Source organism: Clavelina lepadiformis, chromosome 5 (assembly GCF_947623445.1).
Source record: "Clavelina lepadiformis chromosome 5, kaClaLepa1.1, whole genome shotgun sequence".
In the NCBI taxonomy this organism is placed as follows: Eukaryota; Metazoa; Chordata; class Ascidiacea; order Aplousobranchia; family Clavelinidae; genus Clavelina; species Clavelina lepadiformis.
This window is the reverse complement of record NC_135244.1, coordinates 2,279,245-2,303,570: the sequence shown is the minus strand read 5'-3', so window position 1 is coordinate 2,303,570 and position 24,326 is coordinate 2,279,245. Positions and strand designations below refer to the sequence as shown.

The following is a 24,326-nucleotide window of genomic DNA, read 5'->3' as shown; positions in this document are numbered from 1 at the left end:
TGTTTTTGTCACGTAATAACAAAGCCTCACTTTGTGTTATGCGCCGATCGTAAGGATTTATAATATCATTGTTACTACTCTTATCGCATTCATATATTCATTTGTTGACATGAACGAGATTGCTTAAAAATACAGTTGGCACCAACCCAATTACTCAAACCTCGCAATGTTTCCGCCTGGGCTTAAAAAAGACTGACTGTTAAATTAACAAGCGCTTCCAAATCATCATGCACGAGTTGGATATACAGACAGCATTAATTTCGTTACAACTAGTTTAGACTTCGCAGTAGATTAGCTGACTAAAGCCCAAACAGACGTTAGCTGCAGCAACCAGTCAGGGAATGCTTTGTTACCAAATAAATATCAAATTTTAAGCTGATATCGGTTGCTGCAACTTCTTGTAAAGCGATAAAATTTGCAAAAAGCTGTTGTAGGGCTGCATCTTCATGGCAACGTCACTTATTGCTTTGCGTTACGGAATTCCCGATGAACTTCCGGCCTTGAAACCTCGCGACGAATCGATTCCACACGCGCCGTTTCGTAACAACGATTTATCAGTTCAACAAAGAAAGGTGGGACAGCGGCGTCAATTAACTTATTTTTGCGACACAATAACAATTTTCTGCACATTGTTGATAATTCTGTTGGCGGATAAAAATGTTTATGACGTAATATAACTTTTAAAGACTGCTCTTCGAAACGCTCTTCGGTACTTTCCCTCACGTCATCATGACGTTCTCGGCCCGGAGTTCGCCCAGGAGTTATCGAAACATGGGCATATTTACATGTACAGGTTTATCCCCGACATAAACATGAGGTGAGTCTAACACAGTTGGATTTGAGCAAATATAATTGCCATAACTATTAGGCCCTTGTCAATTTCCAAGGGCATACCCACTGGAAGAATACCCATGCAAATGCAAGCACGCAGCGGCCATTATGTTGATGATAATGAACAATCTCGACCACAGGGTGGCGCAGGTATTGTGACATCATAGATGTTGCACCATGCTGTACGCATCTATCACTCGTTGCGCGTAAACTTATTATGATTTCATTTTCGGTTTCTGTTTTGAGGAGCTTATATGTTTTGGTGACGTATGTATTTCGTAATCATTACGTAATTACATTCATACCTTTTCCTTGATTAGTTCCCACATGAACTAGTGACGTATGGAGGTAACGGTCAGGTTTTCAGCAATTGGGCCCAGGTATGTGTGTCTCACTATTTGCGCATATCATCTTTCGTCGATGTCAAAAAATTAATAAAATGCTATTTTTTAGCTAACTGTATCATTAATCGAATCTTAAGTAATAATCGTTCTGATTAATACGTCATAATTTCTTTTCTTTTCAGTTCCTGCTCACCATGAAGTATTTGTCCGAACTAGACGATGACCAGACTCTTGTCATGTGCTCTGGGCACCCGCAAGGATTGTACCCAAGTTCTTCCCGTTCACCCAGACTGGTCATCACAAATGGTGAGACGTCATTAAGTATGAAGTCATCGTAGGGAGCGTGACGTGATAATAGCGACACTTTCGGAATCCTGTTGCTGTCCCGGAAATGTTTATTATTTCGATCTGGCGATGGCGGAATGAATCCGGCGACCGTTATAATGACGTCATTAATTATTACGTCATAGGGATGGTGATTCCGAATTACTCGTCACTAGAAGACTACGACCGCATGTTTGCCATGGGCGTCTCCATGTTCGGACAAATGACCGCTGGGAGCTATTGCTATATTGGACCGCAAGGAATCGTGCACGGTACCACCATCACCGTGATGAACGCGGGTGAGACCTTGCGTGACCCAATATTTTAAGGTCACATTTAAGGAGCCGTCAACCTTGTAAATAGGGCTTATTTTTTGTTTGTTTTATTATAGAGTGAAATTACTAAAAATACAATTACTCGAAAAATCCCGCCTAGGGCTTCCTGAAATTTTGCGTGTGAGTTCAGTACGCCTTCGGCCATTACCTCATAAAACCACATATCTTTAACTCTTGCAATAGCCCACTTAAACTCAAGAGTACAATTCTGGGTTAAAAAATCAAAATTCATCAATTTTCACTTAAGTTTCAGGCTAACTTGAACATTCAACCTCGAAGTTTTTAACACGCCATTTGCTAGGGTAATCCCCGCATTGATGAACAACACCGGCCATGCTGGCCTCTGATTGGTCTAACAGACTTTTTCAACCATTAAGTAGAACGTCCAACAAAATCATAGACATCGTTAAATTAAAGTGTTGACGGCTCCTTTAGCTGGTATCTGACCACGGCAGGCTGAGATAGTATGACGCCTTAATGGTGTCGCCGGTTGTCACGCAGGTCGCAAGTACCTTGGCGTTGATGATCTTCGCGGAAAAGTTTTCGTCACAAGCGGGCTGGGGGGTATGAGCGGAGCGCAGCCGAAAGCAGCGATAATTGCCGGTTGCATCGGGGTCGTGGCTGAGGTGAGGTCAAGCTTGGCTGCTAGTTGTAACAACAGCAGGCTAACTAGGCTATGCTACAAGACGATGTGCTTATTGCTATGAACCATCATGTCTACCTGTAGCTACATCAACATTTATTACATAACACGAGATAAGTGTTACTCCAAATGCCAATTGTTTATTCAATTATGACGTCACTTTTGTAGATTGATGAGTCAGCGTTGAATAAGAGATTCGAGCAGGGATGGCTGCTGAAGAAGACTTCCGATCTAGATGAAGTGGTGGCTCTCATTAAAAAGTACAGGGAGGAAAAGAGCTCAGTCAGCATCGGTTACCTTGGCAACGTTGTCGACTTGTGGTAAATACATTATTCACCGTTGCAGGAAACATAGTAAAATATTGTCTTGACTTTTTATTTACTTGTTTTGCTTATCAGGTTCAGTCCAGTTGGTGTCTGAATACTAGGGATGGGCCGATATGAACCCAAACCCGAATAGATTCGCCAAATATCGCCTTTATGGTAGATTCGGGCGAACACGAATACCAACCATGGCGAACCCGAATACAATATTACTTATAAATTTACTGACTTTTGTTAAAAATGATGATCTAGTTTCCTGACAAAGCTAAACTAGAGTCAGCAGTACTTACAATGAAGGTCGTTTTCCTAACGAATTTGCTTTTTCAATCGTTTTTTAAACACTATTTTTGGAAAGAAAGCGATTTGTTTATCGATTACATCATGTTACAAGCAAGACTTGACAACTTTTGGATGAAATTTTATTGTTTGGTTCTAATACGAATAGATTCGGGATTCGTTCGTGTCGACCTTCATGATATTCGGGTTCGCACGAACCCGAATAATCTTCCTCGCGGCACATCCCTACTGAATACAGTTTCTAGCTTCATAATATCAGTATTTTTGACATAACTTATTGCATAGGGAGCACTTTGTAAAATGCCACGAACGAGATGGAGACCTGCTCGTTGAGTTAGGATCAGATCAAACATCCCTCCATAACCCGTACAACGGTGGCTACTATCCGGTCGGTCTGTCGTTCGCGGAGGCGCAGAAGATAATGATGGAACGCCCGGAGAAGTTTAAGGAAATGGTCAAAGAATCGTAAGTCCAATCAAGTCCTGATATCTCATGAAGCGATGCAATATGCAGGATATTCCCAGATAACTGAAAAGTGACCTTTGACTGAGGAAAGTTTCCCCACCCCTGATCTACCGTGTTTCTCCGAAAGTAAGACCTAGCCTGAATTTCGAGAATGATTTTAATATAAGCCCTACCTTTAAAATAAGACCTAGTCAATGAATTCGATGAAATCTTTATTGCTTAACACGAAAGAGTAGGTGCAAAAATTCGGCAGGAAATACAGTTAAATGAAAACTTCGTTGGAACTTTGGAATCTAGTGACATCCAAGATATTACAGAGGACGATGATATGATCATTTTTGAATAAACATAATTCTCAACTTTGTTTTTAATAAATGAAAATAAAAGACATCCCCTAAAATAAGCCCTAGCGTCATATTTTTAAGCGAAAAAAAATATAAGCCCTGTCTTATTTTCGGAGAAACACGGTATGGTCATGAGTTGTTTGTCAAAAGCGAAAACGTTGTTGTCCAAGGCAAAGAATATTGCGCGCAGAGTCCATAGGATTTTCTACAGCTTTGCTTGGCAGAACAGTATCCTAGGCTTTTTTTCGGCGTCTCGTTGCCTTAGGCGTAATCATATATTTTCAGACTTTGTCGTCACGTGCTGGCAATTAACAAGCTGGCGGACGCCGGGATGCATTTCTGGGATTACGGGAACGCCTTTCTGCTCGAAGCAATGAACGCTGGGGCTGAAATTCTGAAAGAGGGGGCAGTTATGGAAGGGGGTAGTACCACTGCTTTCCGGTACCCTTCCTATGTCCAACACATTATGGGGTAAGTTCAACTAGGTGCCTCGTTGCATAGGTGTACCGTGTTTCCTAGTCGAACCTTTTTATGGTAGGGATATATTCTCTTTGGGATTTGGACCATTTCGATGGGTTTGCACGTCCTGCCGCGCCGAAGATCTTGCTCAAACGGACGAAATTGCCGCTGAGGTTATCAGAAAACGTATGGAAGAGGTAATTGTACGCTAATGAAGCATCATCTTTCAGCCTTGCCTGGCTTTGGCCTGTACGGCAACAAAAAAGTTGCAACTTCACACTGATGATATGAGCCTAAGCGCTAGATATCCATCATCACGATTAGGCTTTGCTCAGTTTGAGACACGTCTTATTTTTATTGCTAAATAGTGAAAAGTTACCAAACCTCATTACGTCCTGCTCCTAAAGTACGCCAGATACCACATGACCCTTATCCTACACTGCATTAAACTTAATCACTAATTTAGTTGTTTGTCTTTGACAGGCGACGAGCGAACTTGCGAAGCAGCAATACGCCGACAACATGAAATGGATCACTGAGGCTGGAGCGCACCAGCTAGTGGTAGGATCACAGGCCCGGATTCTCTATTCTGATCAGAAAGGGAGGGTTGCCATAGCAATCGCGTTCAACGACGTAAGCCGACCCATGAATTAGGGTGAAAGCTGCTGCTAAAACGTCATATGCGTAGTTCAAAGAAAACTTTTATATGACAGGCTGTCCGCAGTGGTCGACTGGCTGGTCCGGTTGTAATAAGTCGCGACCACCATGACGTCAGCGGTACGGACAGCCCGTTCCGCGAGACGTCCAACATCTACGATGGGTCAGCCTTCTGCGCAGGTGACGTCATGAAACAATGACGTATGTCGGACACCGATTAACCACTTCGCTTTACGTCACAGATATGTCCGTCCAGAATTGCATTGGGGACTCGTTCAGGGGCGCGACCTGGGTGGCCCTCCACAACGGGGGAGGGGTCGGGTGGGGTGAAGTGGTGAATGGGGGCTTCGGGCTGGTCCTGGATGGGTCTCCCGAAGCGGAATCTCGCGCCAAATCGATGTTAAAGTGGGACGTGAGTAACGGGGTAAGTGCAGGCTTGATCGCCGAAGTACACGAACGACTTGAGGTATCTTTAATCGCTATATTAGACCGACATGAAGTTGGTTACTTTATTAATATCAGCAAATAACTCGGCTCGTCAATAAGCAATGAAGTGGTACGTGATCAACTTAATCTGCGAATAAGAAACAACGAACAGCCAATATCATGCCGGTCAAATTCACTTCCAAATTACCGACAATCTTTCAATACAATCGCCCTCACAGGACGCCTAACTTTCTTAGGTGACGCGGCGTGCGTGGGCGGGGAATCCCCACGCATTAGAGACGGTCAGACAAGCGATGAGAGAAGACGCGCGGTTGCAAGTGACGATACCACACCCGGTTGCCGATGACATTTTCCTCGGAAACGGATCCTAAGTCTCCTATTTACTCAGCTTGATGCAAAGCTGGTGGCAATATTACCGCTAGAGTGGGGTTTATGTCTATCAAAGGGGTGTGGGGTTCTATGTTATTGGCTTATCAAGCTCAAGCGAGCTTGGCTTGGTTATTGCTGTTCCTGTAAATCACTTTTCGGCAACCTGCAATACAGTCTTGTACAATTTTTCAAAATTTTCTGCGGTGTTATTTATTGAAAGAGCTTGCTCGATACGGCTGTGTAAAGAGACATGTATAGCCGAAAAATGTTAATAAAAACGGCGAATCGCGACAATGGAAAGTAAACTTAAAAAAGCTGGAAGTGAAATAGCACGCGACGGTGGGCAATATCGCCCCAATGACAAATGATTGAAAATCTGATTAAATACCAAAACCTCGGTAAGAACCTCTTATTCTGCATAGTCAACATAAATTCCCGGTTTGCGCTAGGAAGTGCCGGCCCCTGTTTGCCCGGCTTTGAGTCTTTCGACGCTGTATATCTTCATGAGTGGACTGTACCGTATGCCCTGTGTCCCACTACCACCGTGGCCCCTCTTCGCTCGGTCGTCCATGATGGCCCGCACAAAGCTGTGCACGTTGGTTACCGCGATGCCTGCCAGTCTGTGCTTCTGCCATATGTCTTGGCTCTTGTCGTTGTCTGCGCGAGAAAAATCGGACTTTAACGCCGCCAATTTACAAGGGATCGCTCGGTGAAAGCTTGTTGCAGTGTCTAAAGTCATCAGATTAAACCCGCACTGACATTGCTCGCACACGAGCATCGTTTTAATACAGGATAAAAAAACTATTCGGCTCAATTAATAAAAATAATAATTATCCATCCCACAGAGCACTCCTATGTAGCTTATCATGGTGTTGAAACCTCCAGCAAACCGGAGAGAAGTTACTTCAAAATCATAAGAAAAACTACGAAAGCAGGACGTACTTGTGAGCACGACAATGTGTCTGGTGGTCTCAAGGTGGTCAAGTTGCAATTTTACCGCTGAATCCAACACCTCTGATGCGCCAAGTTCGCTCGCGTCACCGCAAGCCATCGGAACGTCGACGACGACATCTCGATGATCGGCGAAGTTCTCAAGTAGGCCGACAGCGTTAGCTTTATCTGCATCATCCGAAGTTTTGCTGCAGCGAACACGTAAAAACCACGCCAGTCATTACACAAGCTATAAATTGTATTAAGCATTGTGGTCTACCGTACCGGCTAAATATGATAATTAAGTTTGCACAATATCTACATGAAATGCTTTTACCTTCGCGAATCCAACTGGTTTCTTATGAGTGGAAAGAGTGCGAGACGCCATAGAGGTTTTCCTGTCGTCTGGATAACACGTGACATCCAAGTCAGCAGCTGAGCGAACACCGCTGGAAATAAAGGAAATCCGGTTGCAAAAATAATGGAACGACATTGTGTTCATATTAACCACTGTGATGCAACAAGTCGCGTTTTCGCCTTCATTGTGATGAAGCCAACTCGACTGTGCCACCAAGAGGACATAAAACCAACCCTAGAACTTCCATCCTATGAAGCGAACTCAAGCTCGCCAGAAGTAGCGCAAATATATACATAAGTAAATGTTTGAAGCGTGCTGCTATTGTTAAATGATTTGCATAAAGGTCTCGCGTCCATCAACCCAGCACTCACTGTGATTCTTGAGAAGAATATCAATTGACACTGGAAGCAGGATGCCCGACTCTCCATTCAAGATGTTGGTGTAAAGGCGCTCTGACACCTTGGCGGCGGTGTCAGCCTGGACGAACTGGACTCTGGGTCCAGCGCATTTGAGCAAGCAGAGGTAGGGCAAGGCCGGAAGTAGTTCGACATCAGCGGATCTGTAAGTTTATACATTTCCTTCTTTGTACAGTGGCTGTGACTATGTATGTCATATCTTAGTGGTAGTAATCACCTTAATGATCATGCTATAGGTAACAATGGTAACTAATAATAATAATACTAAGCATTTTTATAGCGCTCAATACTCGATAAAAAACGCTCAAAAGTGCTTAAGAGAAAACACATAAAAACGAAAAATAACACACAGAAGATTAAAAAATAAAGTAACTAACAAAGCAGCATTAAAACGCAATCCAACATACATTACTGAATATATAAACCCCCTGATACAATAGCACAGTATTATGGTTTTTATTATTTTATCAATAAATAGACAGAGATATCACCATATTTTATACGCTAAAACCTAACAGACCTTATCACGACCCAAAGAGTGCTCGATTTGAGCGATTCCTCGATCATATCTTTGGTGATGGGGATCTGTTGCTCATCGCTAATATCAGAAGACGCATCGGTGATGGTGTTGGTGATCCGCTGCATGTGAAAACTGACTCCTTTGGTCATCAGGAGGAGCGACTCGATCTCATCACAATCAACATGACCACGCGGATTGAAGACGTAAAAAGAGTGACTCGTAGACGAGGATGCTGTCTGCTGCGGCTTGACATGGGCAACTCGGCTCTGGACAGAGTTGGATGGAAGTTGAGATGACGAAAGTGCGGAGGCGACCGAGGTCTGTGGGGAAGGGTCTTCGTTAAGATGTGGAACAGCGGAGTGGATGCTGGAAGGATGGACAGATTGAGTTAAATCGATGTTGACACTTTGCAGAACGTTACCGACTCTTTCATCAAGGGGCAAGTTATCACGGTTAGCTTCGGACAGCATTTCGTACGGCCTTAGTTCGCTGTCCCTGACACTCTGCTCCATGTTGGAGTCATAAGTGTCATCTTGAGTAGGAGTGTGAACGTCCCTTTCCAGAGCTCCAACAGGCATTGGTATAAAATTCAAATGCGAAATTGCACTCGTGAATAAATTTTCAGAACTGCCGCCATCAACAAAGCTAGAAAAAGCGGCGTAGGGAGCACTAGGTGGCGTGAAGTGGAAGCTGGCCATAGACTGAGGGGCAAAATCAGAAGCGGTAAGATTCGACGCAAAATCAGGGTGAGTGGCATCTGGAACGACTGGAGGTGGGAAATGGTCCGACATGGGTGTGATCACGGACGGAATAGGAAGTCCTTCAAGATCCGACGATGAGGTTGAAAGATTAAAGTCGACATTGGCCGCCTGACTCGTTGTAACACTTCTAGAAGTGACAGTAACGATAGCACTTGGAGAAGACGCACATGTCAAGAGGGACTGGGGTGAGGTTGGTTCGTTCTGTCGTAGCTGTAGCGCAAGTTCAAACAAGCGAGACGACAGAGATTGAGCACCTTCAGTCGATAGATTACGCTCCTGCGCATTTCTCACAGACATCAGCACTTTATCAATCTCTGACAGCATGCTACTTCCAGACTGGCTTGTACTGGATTGAGTCGGCATGACGACATCATCAGAGGTAATCAGAGGTTGCGGAATCTCCAACAAAGGTCTGGGTGTTGGGGTTATGACCCCGGTGGGACGAACTGCATCTTCTATCACTACCGGCATGTTCGAGATGCTCAATTCTTCTTCTACAGAAGATGTTCTTCGCTCCTGAGGATCTGGGACATCAAGCTTTTCATTTTCACTCAGATCAATCTTGTTTTCCTTGAAGGAGTTTTCAGTAGAGGAAGATCGTGGGATTGACGAATCCTGCTGAGTGTTTATAGGACTATTGCTAACATTATTTTCAGATTTTTCTAGGGTTACATTGGTTGGCGAAGATTTAGCACAAGAATCTGCAGATTCTGTACGGAGGGTTGATGACTCCTGGACATACGTGGCGTCTTCATCATTATCAGGTGAAATATGAGGAATGGGAGCTGAAGATGAAACTCTTTCGTAAGACGAAGTAGAAAATTTAATGTAAAACTTTTCATTTGGCAGTTTAGAGTGGGCTGGTGTAACAAAACCTGACCTAAAGTTGGAAGAAAGAAGCAAACTAGTGGTATTGTTTGTATTTTCATGTTGTGTACTGGCAACACTGTCCAGCACCGTCTCATCAGACAATACGTCATCTGGAGTATGGCGCATTTGTCCATTTTTCTCGAAAATCATGTCGGGATTCCTCCCTAGGAGAGTGTCGGGTCGTCTTGTCCCAGAGCTCATTCCAGTGCTGACCGGGGGCTCTCGGGTACCTAGGACGAGGGGAGGGGTCACGCCTAACTTGCGCAGCCATTCTATAACCTCTGTCTGGTTCACTCCTCCAGCGGTGATCTCTCCAACTTGACTCCCTGGGCTCATTATACTGGGGTCGGATGGGTGCGTGGGGAGGGTGGTAGGGTTCGTTCCGAGGCTGGTAGTAGCTTTCCCTGCGGGGTTGTGGGTCAGAATACCTCTGCGATTCCAAGACATGGCCGTGGTCAGTCTTGGATCGGACGATTCTCTGATCTCCGAAGAATTGCCGGGGTGAGCCGGGTCGCTTTGAAAACAACTTTGAATCACGGGTGTAGGTTTCGACTTTTCGTTCTTGGAACAGCGAGGGTGCCCAGCGGGTGGGGTAGGCCTCTTCTCGACGTCGTAAAGTTGGTGGTGACTTTGAGCGGCTTCTGCATCTTTCGGGAGGAGTTCTTCTGCCCTCATTGAGGGGGGAAAGCGGTATCTGGGGAGGGGGAGGCGGGGGAGTGATCGGCCGCGGCGGTTCAGTCTTGGGTCTGCACAAACAAAAACAAAACCAGTTCACAACATGCAGTTGCACACAGGTACTTCACTTACCAATAAAGACGATGAACTAATACTTTTAACGTTTAAGCATGGACTTTTGTTAACAGCCTTGCAACAGTGTATCATGAAATTGGCCTGTAGCACTTTTGAAAATACGACTTCGTTTAAGTCGATCACAGCTGTGGCTTTGCTAGAGTGACATTCAGTTATGGCGGCACATTTCCATCACTACAACAATTTTCTATCACTGTCACTTCTGTTGACAATGTTACTGCAGGAATGTCACTGCATGAATGTTGCAGCGTGTGATAGAAGTCAGCAGCTTTAGTCAATGCAACAACTCCCAAGACAATGTCAGGCAAATTCGAACAGACACAGTTATGCCAAAGCAACTACCGATAGATGTGAAATGCTTTATTCAAAAGCTACGACGAGAGTGAAAAGAAGTCTAGCATCAGTACTCATACATGTTTGCTGAACCTTGTGGGTGTCCAGATGGGGGTTCCGAGGGGGAAAGTGATTGTGTTGGTGAGTCTTGTGAGGGTGACGCATCAGCTGGCTTCAAAGAACCAGGGGATCTGTCCATACTTGCCTAAAAAATGGCAATGATTAAGTTGTAAGAATTATTACTCAGGGAGGGTGGAAGTGGTTTTGCATTACCACACTGTAGCAGTTAATTAATTTAACGAATGCAGGGGTTTTCAGCTGTTTATGGTGTGTTGACAAAAAACTAACATCATGTTAAGAAATGTATCTACTACATATTTATTAACGCCAACATTATTGGTAACAAATGAACCAAGTTTTGTAGGTTATCAGTATTACTTAAGTTAAACACAATACTTTTAGTTTAGATAGGTCTAAATAAAGAAAAAATTAATTGATTGATAATTAATATGAATGAGTTAGCTAATTTAAATTAAACTTTTTCGTCAACCAAAAATACTAAAAATTATTCCAACAATAATCAACATTGTTGTTATTGTAACGTAATGTTTAGAGATGAAGCTGGTTGAGATTTATTTATTTAACCATTTCCAAATAAAAACATTTCAACACGTCACAAGGTGTACCTACCTCCAACTGTGTATCGACATCGTGGCCATGGTCTGGACCCTAAACAATTAAAAATCAAAGTTGAAGAAATTTTTTCACAAATACATTCAATGTGAGAATAATTGCTCTTAATTACTTGCTAGTACCATTTTAGTTAAATTACAGCTCAATTAATCTCAATCGACTGCAGAAGAAGAAGCACGTGGGTGACAAAATTACCTGAGGTTTCTTGATCTGTTGCGCGTTGTTCAAAACACTCAACACTCCTTGCATGTTTGCGTCTTTCTGTCCCATTTCACTCGCTTTTTGCGTCAAGTCCTGCAGTTGTGATGTCATAATAATCAGTTGATTCAATCAATAGTGCTTTTAAAATTTACATACGGTAAATTTGTTTTACACTAGCGCCTTTCAACATCAGTGCACCGGCAATTTATCGTTTTCGGCAAATAAAGGCTCAGATGCAAATACGGAGCTAATTGCAAGACATGACGGGTACGCACGAAAAACCTAAACTGCATACACACTGCACTAAAGAGATATCAGAATTTAACAACACAGCAGGGAAAGAACAACCTTCAACTCAAAAGGATTGACATGAAATGTAGACAAACTTACAAAACTCAACCAACTGAATTCAAGAACGTAAAAGGAAGACGGACAGAACTAACCTGAAGAAGGGATTTAATGTCAGGTTTCTTAGTTACAGCAGTTTGCCCAGTATCCTGGTCTTTTTCTTGCAAAGCATCGGCCAAAAGATTGGCAAGTTCATGCAGGGACAAAGCTGAACATTGAGGCTGGGCTGCAGCTGTCAATGAGACTTGTTAAAATGACGTTTTTGGGAAGTAAGTTTCTTTAATTCAATTTGATTTAAATCGACACCTGCTGTGAAAGCAGGTGCAAGTTATCGGCTAAAATGACTCACCAGTGGTCGGCGTGGTGGTTGTGGACGAAGAAGCAAACCCACTGTCGGTACTAGCACCCCCTTGGGTAGACGGTGATAAGTCTATAAGGGGTAGAGCCAGGTCATAAGGATTGTTGACAATGTTTTAACATGACTATAAATATACGTTAGAATATTATCATACTGTCAATTTTTTATCTTCTCGAGGGCACTTGTGATGTTCTTTTTTTATGGATCACGTCTTACTTTTCATTTAAAAGTAAAATATGACATTTAGAATTAATTTTTCCAATATAAAACAGCAATTAAACGTTTTTTAGAATTCGAAGTTCTATGAAAATTACTTTTCACAAAATAGGTTGAGAGTTTGTGCTAGGGGAGCGGAAAATACATGACTTGAAATTGGATGAAACACTGTAATAAACTGACGTTTACAGCAATCGCCTGAATTAGTACCAGCTCACACAGACCATGTGTACACAACTCATAGTCTCATGGCCTCAATCAGAATGGTCCAACATAAGATTAAAGGGAACGGTTCTCAAGCAACAACATGAAATAACTTATGGACGATAGAAGTGAAGCTGTTTAACCATTAGGTGGTATCATAGTATTAGTGAGGTGATGGCTAGGCGATGTCAAAGTGGTTATCACTTACCAGGGCAACAAGTGCAGCGACGAATACAACAGCAATGGCAACATGACCACAGCCACGAGTCAATGAAGCGCATAACTTGGTTAAATTCGTGTCGCAATCAACTGCAGCAACAAGAATCGGAAAATTAACTCGAAGTCACCTTTCAAAGAGCTCTCTGCTCCGGCTTTCTTATCACCGGGAGACGTGAGCACGGCAGTTCTGGGGTCGCTTACATCACTCTTCTTCTTCTTCTTCAGGTGGAGCACCTGACGCACCCACAAGACCTTCTCTCTTCCAGAGAGTCCGTTGTCATCCGACTCATCTGATTCGTCACCTTTCCAACCTCTGAAATTTTTATCAGAATGAAAGCTGTGTTTATCGGAATGGTCAAGATCTCAGCCAACTGCAAGTGTAGGTTAGAATGCAGGAAAGCTAAGTTATTCGCCGTGTCTTAGGCACGACTATTGAAAGCTTCAACAACATCAACAACATCAGTTTGGAAAATTAAAAAGAAAGTCATTATTTCTTCCATGACAGAACTGTACAAAGACTTTTTGAATAACGTTTTAGAAACCGGAATTAACCGCTGAAACATAGCAAGCTCTAATTTGTTTACATGTAGGAAGAAGGACAAACATTTGGTTGTCAGATTTGAGCAAGATCGATTGGATCCAGATTCAATGCATTTACCTTGGCCAAATACAAACTACACTCACTCGTATATAGCCCGAAGCATGGATTTGATCAGCGGGTCACCATCACAGGCATAAGGGCAATCTTTTTTTGGGTCAAACGGGACTTGTTGTCGAAACGTAACAAATATCTGCTCCTTAGGCTCGACGTCCATTTCATCTGAGTAGCCGGGACCTTTTGTGAGTCTGTGCGTTTTCTCATAGCGACTGGAGAACCTGAAAAAACAAACACATCATGACTAACCACCATAATTTAAGCAAGTAATTAAATGTATCTAAAAACTTAGATCTGTCTGCAGTACATGCTTGCATCAAAAAGAATAAATGGAGCACACAAACCAACAAATAAAAGTGCAAAATATGTTGTGGTGAAAACCATATTTGCATTATTTTGTTGCGCAGAAAACTCACGTAAAATCTGGATGAATCATCAAAGCTTGTACGTTGTTGTCAACAGTAAGAACTTCATCAAGTGGCTTGAATGATGGTCTCTTCATCTTTGTGATAGGAGCCGTTTCCTTGGCAGCAACCGTTTCCGAGGATAACTTCCGCTTCTTTACCTGCTGTATCCTGAGGCGAGGGTCGGAAGCGATCGGGTTCGGTTCGTCAGTCGGAATTTGTATCGGTTCATCATCACTTCCTTCCTCGGCGCTGAAAGAGGCTTCGTCATCGAGATCCATCATCGAATTGACGTTTTGTGTCGATCTTGTTTTACTTAACAGCGACGACTTTACTTTGTCGGGTTTTTCAGGTTTTGATATCACTGGTTTCTATTCCAAGAACAGACAAAAAGATAAAAATCAAAGCATTTTATTTCAGTAGGGTTGAAATGATAAAAAATCCTGCATTTGATTTGGAAACTGACAGTGAGGGAAAACTATAAAATATAATTAATATTTAAAATTTATTTTTGCCGTATTTTCGACACAATCAACAAATCTGCACTTTTTTAGTCATGACATCATTTTGGGCCGCACTCCCGTGCAAAAGTTTCAGTGCAGGCAAATCAAAAATGCTAACTATCTAGTAGCATCTCAGTAACAGATTGCAATTGTGCTGACAAACAATGTGTCAAAAGAAGCGAAACGATTGGTTCCCTACACCTACTCAACACATTTTAACTGCATATTTGCTCTAGAAAAGAAATTACTTTGACATATTTTCATTGTTTAATAGTTTTTCAATGACAGCAAGTAGAATCTGAAGCAATTTTCATTCATCAGTTGCTTGAACACACCACCTGCTCGTCTGCTTAATTTTCGCTTTTTCAACCTATGTTTTATGGATTTAATTAATTATAGGGTTAGTGGTCGTGCTAGTTGTTACCAGCAAATATTAACGTTATTTCTCTTGAGCACGTTTTAAGCCTTTTCGGCTTTGTCACTTTTTCCTGTTCATTGGCACGTGCTAGTAACAACTGGCTTGATTTTTCGTCCCCACCGCACTTTTGGGAAAAAATAAAATAATTGATTGATTGATTGAATCTACAATGGAAAAATCACACTTGGGGTCAAAACGGGTTAAGCGACAAGCCTAATTGTGATGTAATACAGGTATAAACAGTAATTTGGGACACTAACATGGATTAAAATAAAAAAAAACTTTGAACCCATTTTTTCAATAAACCAGACAAAACTGGTTATACCAGTGAGGCAGTGACCCACTGCATGATATAAACTTAACATGGCAGAGTGGGCCCGAGTTTGAGAACCTCTGTTCCAAAGCCTGCTTAGTTACAAATCAATGTATATATATAAGGTAACACACTATACAGGCAGGATATCGCTTAGTCTTAACCTGATACCTTCTTTGTCTGATTATAATCAGCCCGTGTTTGACTTGTTATCTTCCACAGCCTGTCAACTTTTTCCAGAAACTTCTGCTCTGAATGAGCAGAGCTAAACAAGGCTTCTATGTCCTTGTAATGGGAGTGAAGAAACTTGTCCGAAGTCTGGAAACGAGTCAAAGAATAATACAAGAGTCAAAGTCGCAGGTTCCTTTAAAAACTTCATTACTTGGCCAAAAATTAGATAGTTTATTACAAAAGCGCAATAAAAACTTTAACAATCTATTCAACTAAAGTTATGTTGTCAAAGCACTGAAGAGATAGGAACGGTTAAAAAACCTGGATTCTTTTTTTGTCCTTCAGTGTAGTCAAGAGGTTTTGAATTTGCTCCGGTGCCATGGAGCCAACAACAGCATTGGGGTCAATATTCATGACGCGAAGTTTTTGATCGAGTTCGTCAGGAATATTCACGTCCGAGGAATTATCGCGACAGTCTTTCCGTTTTTTCAACGTAATCATGTTAAAGGTCTTTTTTTCTACATGCAGATAACAAATAAATATCACTAAAGCAGGAAATATATCATGATGTGACAACCTAATAATAAACCAGTCACCAAGTGTTAACGATGACTAAAGATTTGGAAAAGTCGTCACTAGAATTACCGTTTATTTTTTGGGTCAGTGACTTTGGCGTGACTATGATTGCGTAAAGAAAATTGGAGTTTCTCCTCCGGTTGGTGCAAGCAGGCGGCAGCAGACCCATTTTTTCGACAGTGAGCTTGCTTCTCGCAAGCAAGTACATACAACAGGACATGCGCAGCGGAATAAAAGCTACAATATCTCTCTGGACTAAATGTGCAATAAGCTGACGAAATTTTCCCACGCCACTCTCGTCGGTTGGCATCAGCGTGAATATGTTGTAGCAAAACTTGCGGTATATCACTGAAAATTGGTAAAACATTTAGTTAACAATAAGAACAGTAACGGGAACTTTTTCAAGCTACCGAAGCATTTCTTTCCAGTCAGTTTATAAATGCAATCAGGTTAACACAATTAATTATTAAACTTCAACCCTTTTCGTCATAATATAAATTTAACCGTTAGCTGTATGCGTACGTAATAACAATGCATGAAAGCCTTACAGTGTGTGTGTACAATTATACATTGTATAATATAGCCTTTGTTGTTATAAAAGCATTTAAATTTTAGCATTATATGCAAACGCAATTGTTGATGCAAACCGTTATGTTTCTTTCCAGACTTGTTCAACAGAGTTGACGGAAGTTGTTTCGAAAACTTATCAAGTGGAAGAAATACTTTCACGTTTAAATTTCTGTCTCTAAAACAAGAAATTAGCACAACCATTAATGATGTGATCCCACCAACCAGTGCATGACAAGCGTTGAAGAAGCATAAACTAGGTAGGATACAATGAGACAATTGAAAACAATTTACAGGCAGAAAGCGTTCATCGTTCTACTTCAATCCGTTTTCTGGAACCTCAACGAAGTTTTTTAAAAATCACACACAACGTGTATTTATACAACATATTATATATACTATAAGTTGCCTATTTCTAATAAACAATTTACTGACATTTAGAATATCAAAGGCCAGTATTTAAACATAAATATATAAAATATAAGAAACAATCCACTTATGTAGGTATAAGTTGAACATATATGGTATAAAATGGTAGTACTATGATCAAATCCCTTTTCACTTTCATAACTAGTGGACATAACTTTAAAATATATTTACAAATCTATTGCAAGCATGAAAGCAAGCAATTCTTATTAAAGAAATGCTTAAATAAAGGATTTTTTTCAAACAAATAAGTACACAAATCGGAGCTACAAGTATCTAAATGCCAACAATAAGTCCGAGTGAAAAATAAGATGTCTATGAAACTTACAAAAAGGCAAAATTATTGGCCCCATGCGTGTCGGTCCTGAGCTCGATGGAGCAGAACGATCCACCTTTGACCAATAACTTTCCCTCCCACAAACAAGACGACATCGACTCTCCTGAGGGACCGGCATTAACAAAAGGAACCTTTTTGGACAAGTCGCTGTCTTTTGGTTTTTCGGCAATCGCCCGCTGGCTGGAAAGTGGTAAAACAAATCAGACTGCATTGTTTATACTAACTTATACAAGGCTGTCATTGTTTAGCCTACTTCTCTCTCTGCTGGAGTGAGATGTCACCATCAGTGAAAATGTAATGCAGGACAGCGTACGGCAGGATTTGACGAGGTCGTTTGACGACATCCAGCTCACCGTATTCGTAGATATAATACTAAAACCATAAAAATTGATTATTTGGAATGGAGTGAAATGGCAGCAAGACTATCTCGAAGACTTTTGTTTGATAAAAATGTTGACAAAAAATAAAGTAATTCAAGAGACAAAATGCAGTTACAGTGATAACAAATACATGGAATAATCATACTTGCTCCATGAGGTAAAAGTTGTGGTTCTACATTATATCTTTAGCTTTTTGTGTCCACTCACCTGTAGAGCTTGGTAGGCTCGGATGTGGCTCACTTTTGTTGGGTCTCCAGTCAGTTTGGTGATGTGACAGTCGTAAAGGGGTGTGGGTTCCTGACTAGGTGTTGCTCCACGAAATTCCGTAACAACTTTAGTCTTGCCCTGGTGGAATTAACAGAATGAATAAAAACTCAAAAACATCAGTTTCAAGTTCACTGCTAAGAAGAATCCACGCCTATAATTGTATACATAGTTGTAGCAAAGGAGAGCATAGGTCTATAAAGATAAATTGTCAGATAGGTTTTTATAGAAACTGCTCAGAGAGCTTCATGCACAAAAACACAAAAATCCCAGATTAGACACGACACAACTCAAAATACCTTGATAAATTTAAAGACAACAATATAGCCGCTGTCACTATTGTCGAATGCAATTGGAGTAGTGACATCAGCATGTTTTGAAAGATAAACGCCCATTGCTGGCTTTCCAAGTGATATAAGGCTGCAATTCCCCACTTCAACGCCATTTGTACACAGCTGGTCCACCTAAGTTCAAAGGTGATATCAACATTCAAAACTTTTGAACCTACTACCGTACTAATATGAAACAATTGGTATTATTTTAAATATATGCTATAACTTTTACACAACAATCCGGGATATCACAACATATATGCAATAGATTTAGACAAGCATAACACATAAGTTTTACTGCAATCTAATTCATTGTTTTAGCAAAATAGCTTAAGAATGGTAATAATAAAAAATCTTCTTATTGCTTAAGTTAAATACATATTTTAATAAATTTTTAATTACAAATAGATAAACAGTATCATACATGTATATACACTAGACAGGTTTCATAAAACCAGCATTATATATACCACTAGCATCATCTGTTTTGCATTATTATAACGATCACATGCCATAACTATCAGACTACAGATTGTGTAAAGCTATTAAAAATTTAACTGACATTGTTACTGATAACTAAATGTCAAAGTGATTTGTAAAAGGATCAATCAATGCAGTGATGGTCCTCACTACTTGTCACCATCTCACCTCATATTTATTGCAGACTTGCACGAAGCCGTACGTCTCCAAGAGCTCTTTCTCTGATCTTCCGTCTTCCTTCAGGTCTTTCTTCTTCTCCAGAAACTGATAAATACGAGAGAAAGATCTAAGTCAGGGAAGGAAAAGTTATGCGGACAGTATTAGCACATACTATTATGAACTAACGCAAATTTTTCGTCACCACCATGCCAAAGATGAAAAAAGAAAGTAATGAAACAAGTGGTGTTTATTTACATTCGGTGTGTTTTATGCTACCCCATACATGTCATGTTTTCCGTTAGATATATAGGTGTAGTAAATGCTAAAATATGCTTAGGGTATATAAACATGAAGCTTTGTGCTAAGAGATTAGCTACAGCTAAAGTGAAATGAAGCTGAAAGTCATTGTCAGTCACGATTCATCTCACTGATTGGGGAGTTTGACTGTTCTCTCACCATGCAGGTGCAAATTGCTTTATCAGATTATAACCATTTTTGAATTACTGACCCACGGATTGGTTTATATACAACGTTAAATACGTTATGAAATGTGGTTATGACATTTTCTTTAAAGCCCTCTGATAGTCAACTTACTCTAGAATAGAGATTGCTATAAATAAATTTTATCTACAGTATTACATCAAAGAGAATTATTACCTCTTTCTGCAGAATGGGATTGTTAACCATACCCACTTTATCCACAAGCACCTTATGAGCAGACTGGCCATAGAAAAATGACGATTTGATTGCTGGATATAGCGTGTGGGTGAACTCACGGGATTGCAGAGGGAGATCGATCAAAAATTCTGCAAAATTCTAGTCAGTAAAATTGCGGTATAAAAAAAACTTCAGAATCTCAGAGGTACAATGAACTATAATTTACTGGTATGTGAAGGCAATGTATGACTTTCTTGGTCAGAATTCAGCGAAGTTTTCGAACTCTTAAACCACTTACGTAGCCAAAAAAGCAAAACAAGCTGAACAATTAACGCTTTAGCCATTTAAAACAAGGTGGCATGCAGAAAGCAGCTAGAGATGGCCTTAAAAATTATATAGTTAATTCTGTGTTTTTTGACCAAAATCTTTAGTTTTGACTTTGGAGGTGCAATACAGGAGTTAGAGACATGTGTATTTGATTGTATTTCACTGAGCTGAGCTTAACCTAAGACCCAAAGCGTGTAAGATCAATGTGCAAAAATTCGAAAAACCTTGAGCAAAATTTTTTTTCAAGGAATCTTTTCTCACAAAATTCACTTTTAAATTCACAATATTCACTAATAATAAAGCAAACTAACATTATAGGCAGGGTTGCCATACCGTCCTTATTTCTAAGATTTGTCCTTATTTTGAAGGTCCGTGTCTTAGAAAATATTTTTGTCTTTTTTTCTAAGAAATGTCCTTATTTTCACTTGCGTCCTTATTTTCGTCTTATTTTTAGGGCAGAGGTTCCTATTTTGGGCATTTTGACACCTTTAGTATATCATTTTGTGCCAAAGAGATACAAAAATTGAGAACATGCAAATAGTATCTCGTTTTTTCATTTTTGGACATTGATTGCCTTCTCCTGTTGTGCACCGTTTAAGGTGGTATTCGTCTTTTGTTTCCTGTTCGTCCTTATTTTTGAGTCCAGACCGATGGCAACCCTGATTATAGGGGTATTTTTTGGTGTTTGGTGCCTTCTTAACAAAAGGTTATGTACTTTTTCACAATATAAAAGAGCTTTCATAATGAGGATTGCAAATAGCTTTCTGAAGGTGAGCTTGAAATTATTAAACAATGTATTTTTTCTAAAAATTATGTCACAAGGTAAATTTGATGCAATAATCTAAACTTACAATCCATGGCTTCATTAAAGAAATTTCATTGTATCACTAATTTACATCAAGCGTACAAGCAAAATAGGTCATGAAATCTGAAACCTTTGTTATCTTGCTGTTCCTTGCGCGGAATGTGAAAAGATTTTAACTTCTCGTAATTATAATCTTGTTCATCTTCTTTCATCGTCAGCTGCGTTTCATCACTTTCTTCGTCCGGTTTTTGTTCTGCGTTTAAATTTTACAAATGTGTGGTGTGTTTACAAGGTGTGAGAGAAAAACAACACGCTTTTGCTATTCTAGTAGTAACGGAACATCAGTTAAATGCTAAGCACGATGCTTTACTTGGCTTTCTTCCAGGAAATCCGGACGCCTTCACCTTTGCAATGATCGCTTTCTTTTGAACAGCAGTCGAGGACTGAACAATGTTGTTTGACTTTTCCATTTCCATTCCTCAGAATAGGTGTCATGGAAGCATTCAGGAAAACTTAAATGCAATTTTTATATCACTTCCGTCTCTGATAATGACAAAACAACAGCACATCATCAGTGGTGCGAACAAATTGAAGATTGGACAATTGTTGCAAGATATTGGGCAATCTTTTTTCTTTTCGGTTTCAAAGATACAATGTAGCTACTGTATGTTCAGCATATAAGCCGCTCAACAACATTTTATGCAACCTTGGGTTAGGTGGGTTTAAAGTACTTTGAAAACATAACTGCATAGTGAAAACAATCAATTTATTTTTAGGGTGTTCCAGAAGCCCCACAATGGAAGTACGGCGCACGATTCATCAACGTGCATGTTTAACTGTAGGACATTCACATTAATTTAAAAAAAAATTATTTAAAACTAATTTTTCAGAAGCCAAGTTCCGCGCAAAATTAAATATGTGTAATAACTAATTTTACCATTGAATGTTTTGTAATTGGCAAAAAGGATAAAATTTACATTTCTTCAAATGTTATCTGTCTATACTTAAATGACATTTATAGCAATTGCTTCACACGATGTTTTACTGGAAGTTTTATGGCTGTACAGAGACTAATTAGAACATTAAAATCAACAGCTCAGAGCCTGCACACTTCAAGTTATAGTGAAGAGCATGGCAATTGCACCCTTGCGATTTTTGAAGACTGTGCCTGATGCATTCAAATATTTTCTTTTTTGCTGCCAAAAACCAACAATGATGTATTCTTTATTTTTTGCCATCGACTGTGGAGAGCAAAAAGTACGGTGCTCACTGCTATTTTGCAAATCTTGTTGTAGATAGGCCTAATGCAAGAAATGTGCTGGTAAACAAGCCAGTAAAACAGGGAAAACAACAAAGCCCTGAGGGCTTCAAACGTGCAAGGTGTTAACTTCATGATGGTGGTGCTACAGAGATGAAAGGACGAAGGTTAGCACGACAGGAGGCCACCAATTAGCATAGCCTGAATACGCATGGTGACCATTAACCATACAAAAATCAGGATATGCGGTCCGTCGGCTAACCTGCAGCATCAACAAAATACTAAGTTGAAGATGCCAAAAGAAACAGTAAGTTTATATAAGAATCAGTTATTGTATACATTGCAGAGACTTGCTTTTTGAATCGACTTTCTTAAGAAAGTAGTGGCTACAACATTATAAGATGCGGCGCAGCGCGCGAAAGGGCCGCAGTCATTAACAAACTCGCATACAGCAAGAGGACACCGCCACTGCATCAACCACATTTCATGTAGTTGAATTTTTTATCCAGTTTGTGGGTAGCGACCTAGTAGATCCGTGAACCATGCGGTGTCTATGGTGACTGGTGATGAAAAACCAATGCTCATCAATAGCTATTTAAGATTATTAGCATAAGTTTGTCGTGTTTCATAAACAGAAAAGAATTAAAATATTTTATCAAATATTTTTGTGCCAATATTTCCTAATGCCGTTGTCGGTTTCGTACCAGTTTGTATCAATGACTTCTCTGCAAAGCATTTGGCTTGTACATGATAGGTTTCCAATTCAAATATTCGCGGGGTCTTTATAGCAAATGAATGTGATATTCTGCCGTTATCTTGAGATCAGGATGACGAACGCTAAAACCACAGAATATCAATAAACAGTGTACAGTCCAGATGTACAGTATCAAGTTGTACATGCTGAAACCGTAGCCTACTCAACCACTTAAAATTATTTTAAGTCATGCCCACATGAATATTTTCTGTTTAGAGAAATGATCGTTCAGTAAAACAAAAAGAAAAATAGAAGGCACCCCAAAGGTTAACATTTTAACTGAGCTTTTGCAGGCTTGAGCTTAATTGCTTCGTCAGGTGTAACAGCAAGCTGGCAAAAAATTGAAAGGCGCTCCTGTGTAAAAACTTGCTAGGAAACAACAAACGCAATAGTGACGTTATATGCAAATTATACATGAATGGAAGTTGCTATAATGTACATTGTGACGTAAGAAAGTGTGATACGAGCAAGTTAAAAATAACTTGCAAAATAAAACAAGTAAAATGGAGAAGTTTTAGGATGTAAACAACATCGAAAACCTCAAAGTAATAGCCTAGTTGTTACTATTTGACTGGAAAACGTTCATCGCAGATGAAATTTTCTTCCGTTAGAAAATAAAAGACGGCGACATCTCTCCCAAAATTTCAGCTTCTTAAAATATTTAACAGAACAACAAGAATGTCGCCCGCTTTATACTGTACATTATGATGTCGGGTGCCTGCATGACAAAGCGACATTGACAAAAATTACACAAGTTCCGATCAAAAAAGAATAATCTAACTTGGTCAATGGTAAATCAGATGAATTTTTTTTTTATATTAAAAAAAAACACCGATATTTCTGCCAAACTTTCAGCAAAATGCGTAAACGTATTTAACAGAACAATTCAAATGTCGCTCGCTTTATACAATTAGATTTAGAGTGCCGGCTTGACATTGGCCAAAATTACACAACTTTTCAACCAGATAGGAACAAATTAACCAGGTCAACAGTAAACTAGACGAAATTTGCTTTCATATAAAAAATAAAAACCATCGATATCTAAGCCAAACTGTCAGCATAGCCATTGAGTTTAATTGATTTGTTGAGACAAGTATTTTTAGTGTTTTATTGGAAACACGCCTTGACTTACGGGGGCTATGATTCTGCTAGAAATCTGCTAGCCTAGCAGCTAGATTGCTAGAACGACGGTGGTGTTTAAGTCCACGAAGCGCCAAAACTGAACTTGCCTAAACGGAAGCGGTCACCCAATGCTGGAATGCCTAGGCTAGTCTACTATTTTCTGTAGTAGCGTGGTTCTGATGCCCGCTCATACTGTACTGAGCGGATTTGCATGCTAGACTATACCGTATGACTGCACAAAAATGTGCAACAACACGCAGAAAATGGTGTTTTTTACTTGCATTCTGTGAAACTGGATGCCAGACTACAGAGTATGCAGTTTTCGCCGTGATATTGGGCGTGC

The 24,326-nt window shown here is 40.3% G+C and overlaps 2 protein-coding genes across 2 annotated transcripts; one reads left to right on the top strand and one right to left on the bottom strand.

The window, feature by feature from the left end:
- Positions 1-349: 349 nt before the first annotated feature.
- Positions 350-6,032, top strand: LOC143459180 (urocanate hydratase-like). The gene is made up of 15 exons (XM_076956203.1): positions 350-572; positions 687-817; positions 888-981; positions 1,152-1,211; positions 1,358-1,481; positions 1,646-1,798; positions 2,336-2,460; positions 2,646-2,797; positions 3,383-3,562; positions 4,192-4,377; positions 4,445-4,562; positions 4,849-4,998; positions 5,079-5,202; positions 5,265-5,446; positions 5,706-6,032. The coding sequence occupies exons 1-15, from the start codon at positions 447-449 to the stop codon at positions 5,838-5,840; spliced, it is 2,040 nt and encodes a 679-aa protein (XP_076812318.1). The 5' UTR covers positions 350-446; the 3' UTR covers positions 5,841-6,032.
- On the bottom strand, positions 6,033-22,570 carry LOC143459179 (uncharacterized). The gene is made up of 25 exons (XM_076956202.1): positions 21,220-22,570; positions 20,980-21,102; positions 19,718-19,866; positions 19,070-19,165; positions 18,389-18,553; positions 18,033-18,170; positions 17,699-17,817; positions 17,437-17,625; positions 16,763-16,860; positions 16,185-16,463; positions 15,861-16,057; positions 15,540-15,686; positions 14,147-14,505; positions 13,760-13,951; positions 13,204-13,388; positions 12,428-12,508; positions 12,174-12,310; positions 11,725-11,823; positions 11,527-11,565; positions 10,930-11,041; positions 8,063-10,439; positions 7,498-7,685; positions 7,106-7,217; positions 6,781-6,977; positions 6,033-6,495 (listed from the first exon to the last, which is right to left on the bottom strand). Exons 1-25 carry the CDS (start codon positions 21,323-21,325, stop codon positions 6,284-6,286), a joined length of 6,096 nt encoding a protein of 2,031 aa, XP_076812317.1. The 5' UTR covers positions 21,326-22,570; the 3' UTR covers positions 6,033-6,283.
- Between the last annotated feature and the right edge of the window lie 1,756 nt (positions 22,571-24,326).